The sequence below is a fragment of the Myodes glareolus genome, chromosome 16 (genome assembly GCF_982192425.1).
Source record: "Myodes glareolus chromosome 16, mMyoGla1.1, whole genome shotgun sequence".
Classification (NCBI taxonomy): domain Eukaryota; kingdom Metazoa; phylum Chordata; class Mammalia; order Rodentia; family Cricetidae; genus Myodes; species Myodes glareolus.
The window spans coordinates 60,061,115-60,082,570 of NC_142041.1; the positions used below are offsets into that span (position 1 = coordinate 60,061,115).

The 21,456-nt window shown below is 41.3% G+C and overlaps 1 protein-coding gene across 7 annotated transcripts in view; it reads right to left on the minus strand.

Moving 5' to 3' along the window:
- The window catches only part of Eya1 (EYA transcriptional coactivator and phosphatase 1), a 140,844-nt gene that overhangs the window by 59,951 nt on the left and 59,437 nt on the right, over positions 1-21,456 (minus strand). For all 7 annotated transcript variants that reach the window (XM_048420437.3, XM_087897241.1, XM_087897240.1 and 4 more), the window contains 2 exons: positions 3,351-3,490; positions 1,255-1,338 (listed from right to left, as the gene is read on the minus strand). In XM_048420437.3, coding sequence (XP_048276394.1) covers positions 1,255-1,338; positions 3,351-3,490 — 224 coding nt within the window. The remainder of the gene's footprint in view (positions 1-1,254; positions 1,339-3,350; positions 3,491-21,456) is intronic.

The window sequence follows — 21,456 nt, forward strand, 5'->3', positions numbered from 1 at the left end:
TTTGAACTGATGGATTCTTTGACATAATTTTCAATGTCTTCTCATAGAGAACTTATTTAACACTAAGACAGGATACTTGGTGCTTCATATCTGTCACTGATTATGAACTCAAATGATGGGATGTCCAGATCTTAGAAGAATGTGTGTGCACACGTGTATGCCCAAGCACTCCAGGACTTTTTGTGATTAGATCTATAGTTAACAGTTAGGGAACTTGGACTATGACGCTTAAGGTACAATTTCACCGCCAGACTTAAGCAATATCAGGTATTATATGTATATTTATTGATATAAGTATTTGCTGAAAAATGGACATGTGGCTATATTTATAATGAAAGCTTAATTCCTTTTACAGTGTCAGTGTTGATGTTGATAATTCTCTTGTTTCATTAATTTTTGAATTTATTTTCTTGGAATCCAAATTCTTCGTAGTTCCAAGGACCGAAGGGGAGGAAGTGGGGGGAGTGGGAGGGTATTGGGAGGAGGGGTGGAAGTGGAAATTTTTTATAAATAAATGAATAAATAAATAAAAAAATTAAGAAAAAGATACCTATGTCCAGTTCAAATATCATCGTTGTGCATGGGTAAAGTCTTTTAAAACCAACAAGCAACATACTGCAAGCAATTTCTAAGGTTTTAGGAAACCCAAGAACCAGTTCACTAATACGAGGTAATCTGTGATATTATTCTTTACCAACTCACCAAAAGAAACATCATCCTATGTACATTAAACAACTCTAATACATGTATATAGCACTACTGCCATTCAGGAGCTTACTATCACATACTATTTCCATTAATTTAGCCCCGACAGCAAAAAGTCACATAAAAGTATCTGTAGTAGATGTTTTAAAAGCAAAATACCAACCCTGCTAATCATTGCAGACAACAGCAAGCGACACTTGCCCTACTCAATGTTTCAAGAATAAAGGAGAGGGCCAGCAGAAAAAGCCCAATCAAAAGTTCTTATCCTGTTACATATTTTCAATATCATCCCATCACTTTTGTCACTGGAAAAACCTGAACTAAGCATGAACCTGATGGAATCTGCCGCCTTTTTAAGACTTAAAAAGAATCATTCTTCCCCCCTCCCCCTATTATGTGTTTTGTGTTTTGTGTGTATTTGGCCACACTGATAAATCATGCTACTTTTTGCATCTTAAATGTAAATGCCATCCGCTGGAAAAAAGTTACCAAGTAAATGCTAGCAGGTTTGCACCCCAGCAACCCAAAGCTGGCGCTGGCTGTACTCACCCTCCCGTATCGGTTGGCGTAGGAGCCCGTGAGCAAGGAATGGAAAACAATGATGGTCTCATCCAAGTCCCAGATGAACACTCTCTAAAAGGAAGAATGGAGTCAGTGCACCTTCGCTCCGCTTGGGAACGGCTGTCAGTTAGTTTGGACATGGCACTGGCATTTTTAAATGACATAAAAATGAAAAATCAGAACTTAAGTTTTTTTTCAAACACCACTCTTCTTGAGGGTATCACCCAGGTTTTCAGGCCTCATCTCGAATGAGACACAAGAGGACAAGTGTTTTCATAAAATCAGTATAAACATACAAAGAGATAGAACGCCTCCTATCCTGTAGTTATAGCTCCACTCAGTTCCCAGGAGATGAGCAATGAGTTGAAACTAGTCTGCTTTTAAGTTTTGAGGGAAGGCTCTGAAATTGAAAGCCATTCCAAGGAGACCTTACCTCAGAAGATGAGAAGAATTAAAATGAACTCTTGCAGTTTACTCTAATCGAGTTAAATATTAAACGTTTCACACATAAGTTGAAGTTTTACTTAGTTCATTCACTTTATGTTAGTGGCTAGGCAGTTGTCAGGACAGGCTGTGCGGCTGACTCTCAGCATATATGAATTCTGCATCCAGCAAAGGAGATACTTAGAAAAACGAACTGTATCCAAACTGAACATGTTTATACTTGGTATTCATAAATGGTCCAAGATAAAGCCATCTATATTTAATTTACATTTTATTGGTATTATAAGCAGTCTAGACATGGTTTAAACTACAGTGGAACTTGAGATACTGCTCAGTGGTAGAGAGCTTGCCTAGCATGCATCAGGCCTCGGCTTCAGCTCTCAAAATGTATGAGAAACAGCAGGGAGACTGCATAGGGTATGCATGAAGAGCGTGTTGCAATATGGGGGACTTGCACCCGTGGACTTGGGTATCAACAAGAGAGTCCTTGAGCCTGTACCCTGCGGACACTGAGGGGCAACTGCATATTTTCATCGGGTGTTTTCAGTTTCCAAAATTAAGCAGCCACATCACACACACCCTTAGAAACTGGGGACAGGTGTTTTGAACTGGATTTGGAGTTCATTTCAAACAGTTCTTTGAGATACTACACATCTCCGCAGCTTGCTTCTCTCCTTCTGTGCCTCCTCACGCCAGCACACATTCATGTACATAGACACTGCTGGAAAATGTTCATCTTTTCGGCCAAAATAATCAAGTTTTCCACCATCATATTTTTACTTTGGCAAAAAGGAGAAACCTAATTGCAATGGCTTCAAGGCAATGTAATCTGCCACCCTGTCGGCTCTTGCTTAATCCTCTTGCTTTTTAACTGCACCAAAACATGTCTCAGTAGCTGATTACCCTTTCAGTTTAGAACATTCCAGACTTCCCTTTCTCAATGTACACAGATGTGTCTTTAGTTTCAAAGTGGAACTTCCTAAGTTGTTTTTTTTTTGTTTTGTTTCTTTTTTTTTTTTTTTTTTTTTAGGATGGCACTGAATTGAAATGGGAGTTATGCACAGTAGTACGGTACAGTTTTGTGCAAGCAAAACTGCAAAGTTTGTTTAGGCTGTATTTTGCTCTCTGTGAGACAGAATGCCACATAGCCGAGGCCAGCCTCAGATTCACCATGAAACAAGAACAGTTTTGAACTTTTGATTCTTCTACCTCGATCACCCATGTGCTGATAATATGGGTGTATGTGCCCACATCTGGCTACTCTATTTCTTGAGAAAGAAAGAGATGTTGTATTCTATAGACACTATGAAAGAAAATACAGGAATAAACAATTACATAAGGCCAGGAAGACGCTCAATGGTATAGCACTTATGCAGGTTGTTTGGGATTTTGTGTTCCGCCCCTTGTATTGCAGAACAACAACAGAAATAGCCACTAGCAAATTGTTGTATAAACTAGGAAAACTAGGAATGCTAGGCAGGTAATAAGAAAGAGAGAAAAAAATTGTTTCACTTTGTTAATATGAACAAGCAATGACCAAAGTGTTGGGCTGTTTGTTGATGTTCACAGGCCAACTCTGTTGACCCATTAATGAGCTATATGTCACCTCGCTCCTCATTTGAGTATGGGCAATGACATACCTCAAGATCAGAATCCGGGGGAGGTGAGGGGTTATTGTTTCTCCTGCCTCGGCCACGTGACTTCCCATCTGACCCTCGACGCAGTCGATCAGAATCCGAATCTTTAATGGGTGTTGAAGGGCTATGGATCGTACTGTACTCTGTAAGAACAGAAAGAGAACTTTCAAGTCCCACCGCCATAGTGCCAAGAACAGCCCTGTTTTAATTCACAGGAAGCTTAAAGAGTAAAGCACATTCTGTTTAGCTAAAGTCCTACATTATGTTTTACTTGTACCAGTAAATAGCTTAGGGGATATGAGAACCTAAGACTGGTTTTGAAAGTACAGTGTGGTCAAGAACCACTCATCTTTAACTAATGTGTGAGACAGCAGGCCGTATTGCATTGTGTCTATTTTCCTGGGTCCCTGTAATGAGCTGGTGTTCCTTCCCCAGTGGTCTGTACTTCTCCTTCCCCAATGGCCTCCACTGCTCCTTCCCCAGTGGTTTCTAATCTCTTTTCTCAATGATCTCCACTGCTCCTTCCCCAATGGTCTCTACTGCCCCCCCCACTCTCCTTTCTCAATGGTCTTCACTGCTCCTTCTCAATGTTCTGTACCACTTCTCTCTAATTCCATAAATGGCCCCTGGCCACCCGGGGAGCCTGACATTTGTTTCAGCGATGGCTCCCCCAGCTACAAACAGAATTCTGGTTCATGGAGAGAGATGAAAAGACAACAAGCCCCAGGACAGGGAAATCTGAGTCACAGGACTGATTTTTTTTCCCCCCAAATTTAAAATCACCATTTTCTCGTTCGTTTTATGTGAGAATACGAGTGTGACTTGATAAAGGGGCAGAATTTTAGACAAAGCCCACCTTGGTCTAGCACCCACCTGGGTTCTTCTTGTGTCTTAATCTCTTTGAAGCAAACATCTAACACTAGGCATAACATTCCAGTTACTCATCTGGCAAACTCAAAGAAACCACTGGAAAAATTACATAGAAACCACAAAATAAAGAATAACTCCAAAAAGGCTGGAAGGAAGAGTTGAACAGTTCTGGACTTTGAGGAAGCTTTTTATCCTGTGTCCAGAATGAACAAAAACCATTCACTGTCACCTCTTATTCTGTTCCCTAGTCCCATCAGATAATCCCTACTCTACCCAAGTTTCAGATGGCCCTGGATGGCACAACCCACAAGACTCTGAGCCACATTCCTTTACTAGATAAGGATGTGAATCTCTGTTTAATAGGAACAAATCTTCCTCACTGTGATCTTGCTGCTCAGGCATTACCAGACAGAAAACTATGAAGGGCAATTGAAGGCCTGGAGCCTTTACTAGCACAACCTCCATCCTATCTCCACCTCATCCTCGGTCTTATCTCTATTGTATTCGCAATCCTAACTCTATAACCACCAGGTCCTCTGAGATCAAACATGGGCATCACCATTGCTTCTAAGCTGACAGCTGCTGCTCTGCAGCTGTGTGGAGGGGTCCACGGCAGCCTTCACAGGTCCTTTCCATTTCTCACTCTCTTCCACCCGCTCTGCCCTTCTTGTTAAACCTAAGCAACTCAGCAGACTCCCAGACCTCAGGGGAGGGATTTGCATGTTCTCTTCCACCACAAGCAAAATGGTAAACATCCTTAGATGAACTGGCTGTGGAACTCTCACACTCAGAAATCACCATGATAAAGTCCAAGCCAGTTACTTACTTGTTTTCATCAGAAAGCCCATGGCAACCCCACTCAACAGATCCACCTGCTTAGTTGCTAGAGTTCATTTTTTTTTTGAGCTAACTGATTTTAAAGAATTGTTAGGCTCGAACATAAAGAATCAAATTATGTCATTTTTGAGGAAAATTAATGAATCTGGAGATTATCAAGTCATGAGAATTATGTAAAGTTGTTTCCTGATAGAGAAAAAATGATTTTAAAAGACTAACAATTTGACATCTTCAAATATTAAAACAGATATTTTCACAACACATAGGCCTTTCTTTATTAGGAGGGAGGATGACATTAAAACTGATGCAAGCTAGTTTTATAAAAATCTATTCCTTTGTGTTCTCTGGGGTGGAATAAAATGCTTCTAACTGTAAACCAGTTTTACTAATTCTAACGTCTTCTTCCTTCAACTTGTGCAAAACAGCTCAGCTAATTTAATCTTCTAATCCACCCACCGCTCATGTTTCTCTAAACCTCTGCAATTGTTTGGCTTTACCCACACTGAAATGTGGGTGTGAAAATATTCTGAAGAACGCTCACTTCCTTTAAGAAACACTGGTTCCATGTGGTGTTCACAGGCCTAGCTGCAGTGGTAAGGAATCGCAATGAACAGTTGCACTGAGCAACACTGGCTTTAACAAGGACTTCCAGTGTGTGTGTGTGTGTGTGTGTATGTGTATGTATGTATATACATATATATATATATATATATATATATATATATATATATATATATATATACATGAACAGTACGTCTCAAGCTTAGCCCTTTCTTTACTACGACTGTGCAGGTTACCCCGCTATTTCTACCAGGTAGGCAACTCACATGAAGGAAAGGGCTCATCAACTTTAAGAGCTTATTTGAAAGCTAATTTTCACCTTTCTAATGATTTAATACCGGAAATTAATATAGGACCATTAGAATTCTACATTTGCCAATACTGCTGAAACTTTCCACTAATTCTCCAATATTAGAAAGAAAAACAGGAGGCCCTAGAACTTAAAAGAGTCCAGTCTGGCCGGTAATTCCTACTTGAATCTTAGGGATGTGATTTTCAGTTTTTCCAGCTCTTAGTCTCCTTACTTACCAAACTGAGGACACAGCCTGGATTGTTGAGTTTTAAAGTTCCCTTATCTTTGGATGCACAGTAGCCAAACTTTCCTAACAGTAGGCTCTTGGTCTCCCCTGCAAGAGTGTAGTCAGCATACAAATAAAAGTCTCCTTGGGAGCGTGCAGCCTCCAGTTTATTTCCTGCTACATTCTGGCCAAATACCTCATGCCTTCCGCAACTTGCCATCTGTTGCTTATGCACAGTGCCAAATCATTTTCAAAAGGCTTATATAAATCTAAATCAAGTTAGTTTTATCATAATCCTATTCATGCACACAGGCTTTCTTATTTGAAAGAAGGCATTGCTATTTGGGCATCATGCCCAATTAAAAAACACTTTTAATTTGCATATCTTGGAAGCATTTGTAAATATTTGTTTAAAAATTCTTTTCTTCCATGAACTGTACAAACCCAATTCACAAACATCCTTTTATTGATTAAAACAACACCCCTTTTCATATTTGAAGACATTCTTCCAGGTCTGAGAATTCCTTAAAGTATGGTTTCTCTCATGAAGGTCTCTTCTTATGTGGTATCTTGCTGCCCAGCAGGAAGGCCTGGCTGGCTCCCCGGAGATTTAGGGATACATGTTCACATTTATTCTACAAAAGCAGGGGATCTCTGCTCTAATTTGATACTCTGGGGACTGGACATGCCAGTAGTTGCTGTAAAAGTGGAACTGTGGGCTCCTGAAGGCTTCTGTATTCAGGGAGGATGGAAACCCCTCCTTCTTGCTCATTTCTGGTCTGAGCGAGGTGAAAGGCTACTCACTAAGCAGAACACAGTGACGACTTGAGGAAGCTCTTAAGAAGGACAATGACACTGGGCTTTGTCCACAGTCCAGTGATCTCTGATAGACCCTAAATCTGTTTGCTAAGATAACACACGGGATGAAGTGAAGAATTTTATGTAAAATCCTTAGGAAGATTTTCTGAAGTCAGGGAACACAGGGCATGGTTATTGGTAATTGTGTTGTAGCTAACATGGGGCTTAGATTACAAGAACGTAATATACCACTTTCCTAAACCACGCTTGAGTCTGGAGCCTTGAAATTTATCATATAGAAAATGGAGTAGGTTCTAGAAAGCAATTGAAACAGAGGTAATCTTGAACTTCAAGACTCTCAAAATCAACTTAACTATATGCAAAAACATCATCCAAACAGATGGTAACCAAATTCACGAGGAAGACCAAAAGAAAGAAGGCAGGAGCTGTGAACTCTAATTTATAGGAAAAAACATCATAGATCAGTAGTTTCTTCCCACAGAGATGAAGATGCAACTGGACAGAAGAATCATATTAGGTTTTTGGACATGTTTCAGCTTAAATTTAACATTGTTCTGTGGAGTGAGTTCAATTAAATTACCGTAATAGTATTGCATCTGATTTCAGGGGTGAGCCAGCAAAACCTACCAATGATAAAAATTATCCAGAAAATTTCTCACTAGTCATAAAATTATCTGCTGGGACAGGCAGATACGGGCCACAGTCGGGATGGACACTATCAGTTATCTCCAAGGTACTAGGACAAAATACCTAATGCGATCAACTTGGTAAAGGAAAAGGTTAGTTTGACACATAAGGTGGTTCCACACACAAGCCCTGGTCCTGTTGTTTTATACCTGTGGCAGCCTGTGTGGTAGAACCATGTGACGGTAGAGATCTATTTACCAAAAGGTGACTGGGACACAGAGAAGAAGGAGGATAGGACCAGAGACTACGATCTCCATCAAGAAGACATTCCCAGGGTCCCAGCTGTCTTCCATTAGACTCTTCCCCCAACTGACAACCAAACCAAGTCTTCAGTATGTGGCCCTCCAAGGGACACTTCATCCAAATTACAACAGGAACCAATTTTCCCACTAAATTTAATTTTGATATTCATTCTTTCCCCCACCCTCTTTTTTTAATGCGTTCAACAGGGGTTAGTAAATTCCTCCTTTAAAGAGTCAGATGGCAAACATTTCAGGCTTCCTCAACACTTCCTCCCTTTAACAGCTGTTCTCACTGCCTCCATCACAGCAGTTAATGGCGAAGATCACCACCACCACCACTGGGGCAGGGAAAGACAGCCACCTTTCAAGTGAGCTTATGTTCTCATGTCTCCAAGAGTAGCCAGGTACACACTCCATGCCTAAGGCCTCTGGTTCTGGATGGATACATACTATTCTCGAGCCCAACCCCATTGTTTGTAGTCATCCGCGTCTTGGGCACAAGCACAGATGGACATACCAATGCCCCCGGGTCATGAGTGAATCGTTGCTGAGAAAAGACAAACTCAAGGCCAAGTGTCCTGTTCACTGTTAGGAAAGCAGAGAACCTGGGTGAAGAGGCAGCTGGGGAAAGAACCTGGAGGCTTCTCACACTGAGAGCTTTTCTCTGACTTCCAAAGACCTCTCACTGTTGAATCTGACAGACACCCCTCTCTAGACATTACATGAAAGCTCTCCCATAAGGTGTGTGAGGGGGACTGCTGTCTGGATTCATGCTCTATGGCCAGAGACTGCCAAAATCGAAACCCGAAGTTTCCATCATTCTTAAGTCCCCCACTCTTAAGAAATGTCAGTAGTGGCTTACAGTCCATACTTGAATTCTCTTGAGATTCAGTACCACAGAAGCCAAATGCTCACATAGAGCACAAACGCATACACACCCATTCCACCAGGTTCTCTCCTTTTTTCAATTAATGAAAGTGGAACAATGTTGAAATACTTCTTTGAAAGGGCCTTAATATAAAATTCTTTTGTAAAAAGGATATTGGAAAGCCAGCAGTGTGAAGCAGCTGTCCTAACTGTAGCCCTTGGAATTTGGGGAATGGAAAGAAATGGTTTCCCGTGTCGTTCTTGTGTCTGGGAGTGCTTGCTGGGGACTGAACTCAGAGCCTCCTGTATGCCAAAAGCATGCTTTGCCACTGAGAGAAATCCTCATCTGTTTTCCTAAATGGTTGTTAGTGTCACCTTTGTGCTGACAATGGATCACAGCGCCTGACACTGCCCACTTCACTGTGCCTCCTCTATCCTCCTACTTAGCGTTCTGTCTTAAGGAAACAGCTAACTGATGCTTTGACTCAAGGGCTTTTACCTATTGCTGATGGGTTTCCCTTCCTGCTCTTCAGATTAGTCCATGCATTCATCTGTGCTCACCTGTGAGGATGACAACTTCTCCCAAATGCTTCTCCTGCAAAACCCACGTTAATGAACCCTCCACCTCCCTATCCTACCCCATACTACTCTATAACGAACCCTCCACCTCCCTTTCCTCACCCCTACTACTCTATAATGAACCCTCCACCTCCCTTTCCTCACCCCTACTACTCTATAATGAACCCTCCACCTCCCTTTCCTCACCCCTACTCCTCTCCCGCTTCACCCTGGCCTTCCACGCACTTTTGGAATACACACGTGCAATCTTCCTTCCAGGCCTTGGTCCACGCTGTTCCCATTCCCCAGAACACTCTTCCGCAGATACTGAGGTGGCTCCCCCTTCTCCAGCTTGGCTGAAGTCACCTCGCCAGGTAGTCTTCCCAGATAGGTTGCCTGCCCTGGATCTACCCTCCTTTCCCACCACTTGCTCATCTTTTCAGACCCTTATAACTACAGCTCATTGTAAACTCTGCTTCCTGTGCCAAGATAAGCCCCTGAGAGCCACTACTCTATTTTGTATACTATCAAGTCTCTCAGGTCCAGAATTATGCCTGGAAGCTGTTGAGGTCCAAAACACATTATTTTAACAACCTGGTAGGGAAATGCTCCATAGTTGACACAGTAGAATACCAGTAGAATACACCTGATCATTAATAACCCCCTACACACACACACACACACACACACACACACACACACACACACACACACAGAGAGAGAGAGAGAGAGAGAGAGAGAGAGAGAGAGAGAGAGAGAGAGAGAGAGAGAGATTCACAAGATCTATTTAATTCTTTTCTTGAGAAGTATGTTGTCCCAGGTAAACACTACTTGGTGTATCTTCATTGTTTGAGGAGGACCTGACAGGAGACATCAAACACACTAGGTTCATTCCACCCTCTTGTTTCAGCAGACTCCGACAGTACAGTGTTAGATGAAAACCTTGAGGTTGTGCTGGAGTTGGGACCAGAAGAGTGGAGAAAACAGGACTCTCTCTGGACTTCAGGATGACTTCCACTCCAGACTGGTCAGGGGTAAATTAGTATCCTCATAGATTCTGTAGTAAAAGGTAAAGGTGCCAGCTAGCATGAATCCCAGCCAGGACACAAACTCAGGGCAGAACATGGACAAGGGATTTGTTCAAGTTCTTTTATAGTGTACAACATAACCTACGAAATAGATGTCCCAGTCTGTATAAGTTCCAGAGGAGGCTTGCTCACTTGTAATTTATATGATTATCCGGATGGTGTCTATTGCTCAGCTCCCTCAACAGCCAAATGGAGACCATATTATTGTGAAGATATCACCTAGTTGATGCAGAGAAGAAACCATTTTGCTCAAGCACATTAGTGTTGCTGTCATGCTAACTATTCAAAGCCATCAATATGGGCTTGTAAAGACGATCTTACGTGATCTCTTAGTTCAAACTGCTTTTGCCGTTTAATGAAACTCAAATGCAAGCAAGTGTTGATGACCCAAATGTTCTGTCCTGGAGCCCACTTACAAATGCTCTATTTTGCTACTTTGAAACCTACATTCCCTCTCTACCTTTTGTCTATCTCTCATTCAGACATCATTCAATGCTGAGGACAAGCTTCATCTCCTCTTTTGTTTTCCCTCCAAATACTCGGAATCTCTGTTCGGGCGCTCTTTACAACCATGCCTCTCTCTCTAGAGCTGCATTCTAACGTTTCAACTTCTTTTGGGTTCATCAGAAACATGGCTGTCTTCTGTACTGATAAAATGCTTTCTAAGGTCAGGGAATGACCCCTTAGGTTCTTCATCTCCACAACACCCAACTGAATATTCAAAGTAAAGAGAGCTTTACCCCATGAGATCTTGCAGCACAACTTCTTCTTCATGTCTGTCTATCTGTCTGTCTGTCTGTCTGTCTGTCTGTCTATCTATCTATCTATCTATCTATCTACATACATATATATATATTTATATTTATATGAAGAATACACTGTGTGTGTGTGTGTCTTTCTTCTCTTTATTTGGTGTGAAGGGTATTAGGGGTTAAACTTAAGAGCTCACACATGCAAGGTTAGTGTTCTATCTCTGCATCCTCAGCCCCCTTGAAGTACATCTTCAAATTCTCCAATTTCTCCATAGAGGAAACAGTGCTTTCTATGTTCTCTCTGGCTAAGAAATAGAGCAATGCAATGTAATAGCACAATTAAATATATCTCAAGGGAAATACAGTCTTTTATTAACAGTTATCAATCTCAGAAGCTGAATCCAGGGAGATCGTTATATAAACAACTTATGGAATGGGTGCTGTAGGGAAAACCCTAAAAGGAGGCTGGGGGAGAAAGCAGCCCATGCACATCCTGCAGTCCTCACAGCAAACTGAGGAAGGAGGGGTAGTGTGGGGTAACACATAAAGCAAATACATATCAGAAATCCTTCAGTTTTTACTATTTTGCCATAGATAATACACTTTTTAAAGTAAAGTATTTGAATTAAGGAGGTTTGGGGCTCCAACTGGAAGGTGAAAAGATGGACGAGCATCTGCTCTTGGGAGGCTCCAACTAAACGATGCTGTGGTTCGAATACTGAGTGTCTTCTGAGTCCCATTTGCTGAAGACTTGGTCCCTAGAGGAGCGCTACTGGGAAGTAGTGGAAGCAAATGCTCTGCACTGAGCCACATCTGCAGCATAGCTGAAGCCGTCCAGGGATGGGTCACTTGAACTTGCTCTCAAAGAAGACTATGGGACTGCATCCCTATTCTCCTTCTTTACTTCCTGCCATACATCCCACCCGCGATGTGCCACCTCTGCACAGGCCCAAAGCAATGAAGCCAACACATCATAGACTAAAACGACTGAAACTGGGCCCAAGTCAATCTTTCTCTTCATACACTGATTTTCCCCCCTCGGGTGGCTTGTTACCGTGACAGCAAGCTGACTAACATATAGCCTCAAAGTGGTCTGCGTGCATATTATTTAAAGAGGTGACATTCTCTGGTCCCGCAGCGGTAACTTGGTACGCAAATCCAGTACCAATTCCAGAGAATGCAGTGACTGTTGAATAAAACATTTACAGGTTTTCATTTTATTTTCAGAATGATTTACACCCTGCTTTTCCAAGAAAGGCTGAGAACACCCTACCTACTCAATCTTAGCTCACGCGAGTGTTTTCACATGAATAACTGTGTAAGAGAGTCCGAGGTCAAGCTCGGCCTTTAGTCCCCAGAGCTTTCCACCTGGAAAGAACCTCAGGCATCTTCCTGTTCCCACGCCCTGGAGCTAGCGCCTGGGTGCCTGGATTGCATGCTCATCACCCTGTTCTCCCCCCCCCCTTCCCCAGAGCTAATGCCTGAGTGCTGGCATTGCATGCCTTCATCACTCTGCTCCCACACCCTGGAGCTAGCGCCTGGGTGCTGAGATTGTATGCATTCATCACCACATTCAGCTTCTTATCTTCTGGAAGATCCTCATACTTGGATGCCAAGCCCTTTACTGACAGCACTCTCTCCACCCCCTGCCCCCTTTTCAGGAAAGGATAACAAGGGATATGGCCCACACAAGTTTCTGTGCCCCAGGGTTTGTGATCAGTACTGGACAGAGACACATGGGAGGCCAGAGGACAACTTGAAGGAGTTAGTTTGCTCTTTCCACAATGTGGGTCTTAGATATTGAACTCAGTTTGGCAGCAGGTACCTTTATCCACTGAGTTGTCTCACTGGCTCTAAATAGTTACTTTCAATGTAGTTATTAGTTTCTGGGTTGAATAAGATGTTAAAGTTAGCCATGTCGAGAGAGAAACTATATTCTCTTAGGAAAGTCATAAGACACTGCCAGGAAGATGCCCAGGAAGAAGGCCAGAGGCCTAAGAGAGCTTGTGATATTCCTCAAACGGCACTTGGGATTCACAGGGAAACAAGAGGAAGAGGCCGTCACCATTTACAATTACCTATGACAGTGTTCCCAGGAAAAATATATAGATGGAGCCCTCACCCTTTCTTCCTCTTCTATCAGATCCTGGCAAATAGGAAGGAAGAAATAAGCAAGTAAAAAAAAAAAGAAAAGAAAAGAAAGAAGGAAGGAAGGAAGGAAGGAAGGAAATGACTTCAATAAAACCTTGATCCCATTGAATTTTTTTCTTTTTGGTTTTTGTATTCTCAGTGAATATTATCTTGTCAAAAAACACAAGCCTTGGAACTGGAGAGCTGAATCAGCAGTGAGAATGTTTATTGTCTAAGCATAAGGACCCAATTTCAGATCCTAGCATCCTTATAAGAAGCTTGGCACTCATGCTGTGGGAGGGGAGGGCATGAGGACCAGTGCTCACGAGTCTAGCTCCAGCTCGACTGTGGCAGGCACTGTTTCAAGGGAACAAAACGGATAGTACAGAACAGAACACTCAATGCCTTCCTCTAGACTCCACACATGTAGTCTCATGCATACATTCACACTATACCCCTCACGCATGCATGCGCTGCCACCCACACACAAAATGAGAAGATAGAAGACTTCAGCAGCCTTGCTAAGATGAGTTGTTAGAAGCAGCATCTTCACATAGGATCTTGTGTGAAATCAGCTAAAGGCATGTCAACTTCTTGACTGGCATTAGACAGTAAACCAGCACTCCAGGATCCACCAATGCTGGCTGAATGAATTGCAGAGGACTGCTTAGGTTTCTCAGTTTGTATTCTGTGTCCATGACGCCTTCTTCACGCAGGCACTAGCTGAGGGCTTCTAGGTAAATGAATGTCCGGTTACACCCCAGTGACTAAACAAAGCATCATCTTCTCTGTAGCATGTTCATTACTTACTACCTAATGCTCGGTGGACAAGTTCAAAACGCCCGTCATCCTCCTAACACCATTCAGGTGCTGATTCAAGTCCCCACTGTCGCTCTGTGTGTAGGAATCAGGGAAGTAACATTTTGTGTGTTTCCTTGACACAACCACAGAGTACAAGGCGCAGTAATAATGAACTTCAAGCAAGGAGAGCCTACTGGTGCCCTGAGTTCAGAATCTCCTTTTCTTTCCATATCTTTAGTCCCAGCACAGATCATGGTGTCTCACACACACATTTACAAATCCCCATTGGATATATGAATGGAAGGGAATACCTGGGGTCTAGAATATGCCAGATACTTTGATAGTCAGTCCATTTAATCTGTGTAGTCACCTTTCATCACAAACAAAAACACCCAAGTTGAGAACTTTAATTCAAAAGATTAAAAATGTTTCAAATATCTAAGATATTTTAATTTTTAATATGATCCTCAAATGGAAAATACCACCTATAACTTCATGTGATGGATTTCAGGCACAGCAAAACATTATTTAAAACTACTTGCCAACTGTGTATACAAAGAATCTTTTAAACCAACTTAGACATGTTCTACCTCCACGATTGCTCATTATGTAATTGTAGCTCTTTCAACATTTTGAAAAGTCAAGTCTATAATACTCCTGGCTTCTATAATTTCAGGTAAGGGATGCTTAAACTACACCAGTCTTAACTCAAAGAGATCTACTGCTCATGGCTTGCCGAGAGGAAATGGCAGAATCAGAATTCAAACCCAAGGAGAGCTAGACCAAATCTAAGTCTCGGTCTACCATCTCAGTTTCTCTACATTGAACTCCAAGCGAGAGTAGTGCCCAAGAGGCATTCGGAGATATTCCCTGGCTGAGGTGTTGGGTAGGTAGAAAGAGGGGTACTCCGATAATTACAGTCAGATGAGCAAGGGATATTATATTCATCCTCGGGAGCATCAACATGCCAGAGGGCGAGAAGGAAACCTAAAAAGTAGAAAGATCTCTGCCATAAGACCTTACAACCAGTGTTCCTAACTTGTTCTACCTAGGGATTTTTCAAGAAGGTTGAGCTGTGTGGGAAAGGTCACACCATGTCACGCTGCCTCCCAAGGCAGCCACTTGAGCAGACGTCAGGAGATTCCCCTGAGGACAGGCTAAAACACTTGGATGATTTAATCTTTCTAGATTCCTTTTCTGTATTCAACAAGGTGATGGATGACCTTTGACAAAGGAGTTTATAAAGGCAGTTCCGAGTTTCTAGCTAATAGCTGTCCATCTACTTCATGTGAAATACGTGGGTTTATAGATGACAAGAGGGTTGCTGATTTACAATATAACTGTGTTCTAGGGAGTTTTCAGTCAGTCTGAAACTTAGAATCTTCTTTTCTCATGAAACAATGGCAGATATGATTTCCAAATCAATCTGTGACCACAAAGCCAACCAGGTGAAGAACTACACACACAATGTAAGAGAGTAGAAAATTGTGACCCTAAAGAGCAGCAGTGGTATGAACTGAGACGCAGGAAAATTTCTATAAAGGTCCTAAAAAAAAACTTAATTTTAATTTTAGAAGAAAATACTTGAGAAAGTTTCAGAAGACATCTTTTAAAATGTTAGAAAGTGATTTAGGATGCTAAGATTTCCACTTTCATCCTTAAATGAATGGCTTCCATTTTACTTGATACAATTCTATGCTATACCTGCATTCAATGCTTATCTGACCTGGAGAATTTTAAAAAGTAAAAATGCAGCCGGGCAAGTCAGAGAATGGAACTCTTGGGGATGGAGGGAAAGGGAAGGAAATAATAGAGAGATGACAAACTGTTGTCCAAGCAAAACATGGCAGGTAGCATAAGAAGTAGGGAGTGGGACACACATGAGAATGTGGAAGAAGCCTTCAGTGATCTGCACACTACTCTTAGAACTCTGAGACTCTAAAATACACAGAAACTTAATGTCTGCTTTATTCTTTGGGTCGGTGCTCATTCAAACCTCTACCATCCATTTAACAGAATACCCCATTGTAGATATCTCTGCTGAGTGTCGTTAATGACTTAAGAAAGTGGACCATAGCTGCAGCCTCTTAGGGCTCTTCATCCCCACTTTCACTTTCCTGTCCATGCGCATGCTCAGGCCCAGCTGCTGTCTGCAGCAGCGCATGCTCAGGCCCAGCTGCTGTCTGCAGCAGCGCATGCTCAGGCCCAGCTGCTCTCTGCAGCAGCGCATGCTCAGGCCCAGCTGCTCTCTGCAGCAGCGCATGCTCAGGCCCAGCTGCTGTCTGCAGCAGCGCATGCTCAGGCCCAGCTGCTGTCTGCAGCAGCGCATGCTCAGGCCCAGCTGCTCTCTGCAGCAGCGCATGCTCAGGCCCAGCTGTTCTCTGCAGGAGTGCACTTTCCTGCTTAGGAGCCCACGCTTGAAGCCAAGGGTCCAGAGCTGGTAGAGGCACTGATGGCGACTTCATCTTAGCTTTCTCATCTGTGAAACGTGGGGACACGTCCACAGTGTCCATATTTCTGGGTACCTGGGTGATAATTAATTAAGTTTATATGTTCAGGGAAAAAGAAAGAAATTGAATGTGGAAGGGTGGTAGCTAAAGACCATCCTTAATGGGTGAGAGCAACCTAGGGCCTGGTCACAGACGGCAAGGGGAGACTCACTCTTCTCTGTGAACACTGTTGTCCCTTTCTTGTTTTGTACTATGTTAAGGCATCATTACTGCTCAGTAATAAAAAATATTCACCAAACTGAGTTTACAAGTTTAGATATCAATCTACCAATCAGACCTTTAACACTTAATCCAAAACTCACTTACTGGGATAAGGGTTAATTTGATAGGAGAACATTTGCTTAGCATGGGAGAAGTCCTTTGTTTGATCGTGAGCCCTTCAAAAATCAAACAAACAAATCCAGTCTCAGACTATCTGCTTCTAGATAAATGAAGCAGAAGGATGTTGGACACAAATAGCCATAAGTCCTCTGACCAACCAACCCTACTTTACAGGGATCCGTGTTGGTCCAACAGGATGCTTAGGATTGTATGATATTCCAAATAAAGAATCCATTGTGAAGGAGGCTAAATAATGAGTGTTTTGGGTGGTTACCCTAATTAGATTAATAATATATGTATGATTTGATTTTGATTACTGATGTATAAGACATATATTCCACACAAATATGCTGAAGACTCCAGTGTTCTAAAGCGGTTCAGTAAGTTGTCCTGACGTTTGGTGAACTCATCAAAAACCATAGACAAATCAAAGCGAGTCACGGAATGAATAATTTCTCTAAGTCTGAATCTGTACTTCTTACAATGCATACCTAATACAGGTGGTCACTGGCCACCTCCCTTCCACATTTAATTAGAAAATTAGTGAAATTTTTCCAAAAGATAAAATTCATTTGTATTATATTTTAACCCCATAAAATATAAAATAGACTTTGCTTCCATGTAGTTTATAGTCTCGTTAAGGTAACCCTGCATGTCCTCTGAGGAAACAAAAAGGAAGAAAACAAATGCCATCAAGACACACAAATCCAACAGCCCCGGACAAACATCTGTTTCCTTTTCTCACATCTTAATAGCCTGGCTATTTTAGATACAAACATTTGTTTTGCTGACAAATGTTTCCAAAAAAGTTATTGGAGATTATTTCACTGAAACGGTTTATTCTTAAGCTGAACAAATTGCAAACTTCTCCGACGTCTACAGGCATCTGTGAAAATGAGCAAGTATGGCCTGCAGATTTCCCAACCATTCAGGGCACAGCGGCATGCAGGGAGTGGGGTGCATGCTATAGACCTCAGCCAGCATGCAGACAGCAGGCTGCACACTATTGCAAACCTCAGCATCATTTCTGCAGTGAGCAAACCCAGGCATGTGCAGTCCTAGATACCAGACATGCACCTCCTGCGTTTATGGGGAGATGTCTGGCAGATTAGTTTTCCATCCTGTCATACCGAGTTCCTGCAAGAGCACAGAGTTCTGGGCTTTGCACAGGATCTGTCCCTTTTTCAAGTCCTTTGCTCTACTTTCTTGTGCCTTGGCAGGGATCAAAGAGGCAGAGGGAACAAATGGTTTCCCATGCATATTGAATTCCCTCTTACACTGATTTTTTTCCTCTGTCACTTGAAATTCAATATTGGCAAGGCTCCTGCACATCACCTTAGCGACCAACTCGTCCGCGTGCGGTCAGTGAGCGCCAAAGGGAGAGTTCAACTCATTCTTTTTGAAACAATTTACATGTCTATGGCATTCATACGAAAATCTTCTCCTAATAAATAAACAATTTGTGTTTATTTCACATAATCTGCAAAGGTGTTTCCCACCAAACACACTTTTCTGTCGCTCTAATTTGCTTTATAGCAATAAACAAGAAAAGAAAAATTACAAGACGCGTAAGCAAAGATTTCTTTCCTAAGAATTCAACCACAACATTCTTAGCTTTCTGACATTTACTGGACATTAAACAGCTATGTGCCTTTAGGATCCATTGTACTAAAACTGACCCTCTAACACCTTCTGACTCCTGGTCAACTCATCCCAAACAGTAGGCAAACCTGAAAGAGGTGAACAAATAGAACGGACCTCACGGACTTGGTATGTAATAATGAACTTAAAACTCTAAACTCCTGAGTTACATTTGAGTATATTTGATTATGTATTATGAAAATAATAGTTGCCATAATTAGTAGGAACTGTTCTGAGAGATTTGGAACAAGAAATACATTTTCAAAGCAAATTACTTAACAAGAAATAGTAGCTGTGTTTCGAGCGAACATCCATATTGAGCTTGTGTGCATGATTCATGTGGTAAAATATATATTATACATTATAAATATGTATTATATTTAATATATTAAAGAAAGACTTAGTTTCTTCTTTGAGAAAAGACGGTTTATTTGAAAAGTTTCTATGTAATAATACTTTCAAGTCACTAAATTTTTTACACATCCTTTTGAAAACACACATTTGGTTGTATTAATTTAAGGGTTTAGTACAAGATTATACAATTTATACCCCAGAGCCTAAGAGACGGTATGTTAATTTGCCTATTAGCAAAAGATGAAACACACCGAAATTTCCTCTCCCATCTTTCTACATTTTAAACACTGAAGGAAAATTCTGAGTTACTAAAACAGTCTTTTAAGGGAGAAATTGAAAGCAAGTGCAGCCCATCATTTTAAAGTTAACAAAAATCGTGATTTAATCTGAGCCTGCTCGCGTCTGAAATCTCACAGGAAACTACGCAGCTGATTTTGCTCCAATTTTTTTAATAGACAGTGGAATTATAATTTTTATGAATACCCTCTTTTATAGGAGCAACATTCCTTCTCAAATGCTAGAAAGTCATTTAACTGATAAAAGACGAATAATCGAGTGATGGTAGCTGGTGAAAATATTATATACCATCAAAGTTCTCAGATGTTTCTTTCTTATAAATTCACTGAAAAAAAAGGGTTTCAATGGGAATGAAAATTATGTAAACATATTTTGGAGTAAATTTTAAAAAAAAGAACCTGTGACATTTTTGTGGTGCACCCAAAAACAGTACTTACATGAAAACCTAACAGTAAAAGAAGACCTGAGATCAGCCACTCATCAAATCAAAAGTACATTAACAAAATAAAGAAGTAATGAAATTAAAATAATGTCTACAAAATTAAAAAAGTGAAGGGAAGAGAAGAAAAAAAGAGCCTCTCCTTTCGTAAAATAAAAGCAGTTAACAATTCAGCGACATAACCTGGCTAATTCTGATGAAAATGGAAGATGTACAGATTGCTAATACCACAAATGGAAGAAAATCATCACTAGATTTTAAAACTGTTAAAGTAACAATACAATTATCATGAGTCAGGAACACTTATGTCTATGGTTACTGCCCTTGAGGCTGAGGCAAGGGTCAAGAGTTTGGAGTCAGCCAGGGCTACATGTCTCAAAAAACCAACCAAACAAAACAAAGCCCATTTTTAATAAACAATATTATGCCCACAGATTAGGCAAACTGGGTGACATGGACCCATTCCTTGAGAGAAATAACCTGCTCAATCTCCCATGAAGGAGAAAATTTAAACAGATCTACTTATGTGAATTAATTACAGATCCAAAGAGAAACCACTAGACTCAGGTGAGTTCACTAGTAAATTTTACCAAATATTTAATAAACAAACGATTTGAATTCTCTGTAGCCACCTAGAAAACACACACAAAGGGAATGCTTCCCAGTTTAGGCAATAAAGCTAGCACTGTGTTAATAGTAAAACCAGATGTGGACATCACAGGATATGAACACTATGGACAAGGATGTCCCACGAATATAAACGTGAAGATTCTCAGGGAAGTATCATCAACTTAGTCCAAGAACATATATAAGGAATTATACAATATGACCAAGTGTGAATATATACAAGGTTGGTTCCACATTGGAAAGTAAAATAATTGCAATCCATCAAATCAATATGCTAAAAAAGAAAAGTTTCGAATATTTCAACAGGTGTGGAAAGAGCACTTGACCAAACCCGATGGCCCCACTCATGACGAAGTAGGATCAATGGAAAGGCTCTGCTCCTGCTAAAGGCCGTCTAAAGTTGCTGACAGGGCCCACGTTCCACTGGACACCCTCACGGACAGGAATGCACAAACAGCACAGACTCGGCTGATGGGTTATTTTTTAAAGGAACAAAGAAGACACATAGTTGGGACAGGGAGAGGTGAAAGTGACTATGGTTGGAGTTGTGGGGGGAGTTAGCTGGGGTTAAATATGATCAAAGTATAATATTAAAGAATTAATACAAATATATTTTTGAGTGATACAATTAATCTCCCACCCAATGAGTGAGAAACTAGATGCCTTCTTCCTACAATAAGAACAGGAAAGTCAACTCCTTTCCCACCCCTATTCAATGCTCCACTGGAAAGCCCAGCTAATAAAAAGCAAACCCAGAACTACCTAGGTTGTGGTGGAAGAAAGAAACCCTTTGTTCACAAATAACAGCTGTCCCCCTAGTCAATGTGAAGAATGACTCCCTTCCCTAAAAAGGGGAAAGAGAAACTTCTGAAATAAGTGATCATAACAGGGTTAAAACATGAAAAGTCACAGAAATTACATTATTGCTCTCCGGTAAACCATCATTTAGATCAGCAGGGGAATGGTAGCGGGGAGGGGAGGAGAGAGAGAAGACATTTACAAGAACAGCATGAAGGGAAGTACAACATCCAGATGAAAGAAACCCAAGATATTCCAGGCCCACGGATAGGAAAACTCAGTAGTGTCAGGATACTAGTTTGTACCAAGTTGATCTAAAAATTCAACATAATTCCAAGTGAAACACTAGACCAGCGGTTCTCAACCTGTGGGTTGCCTACAGCCATCAGAAA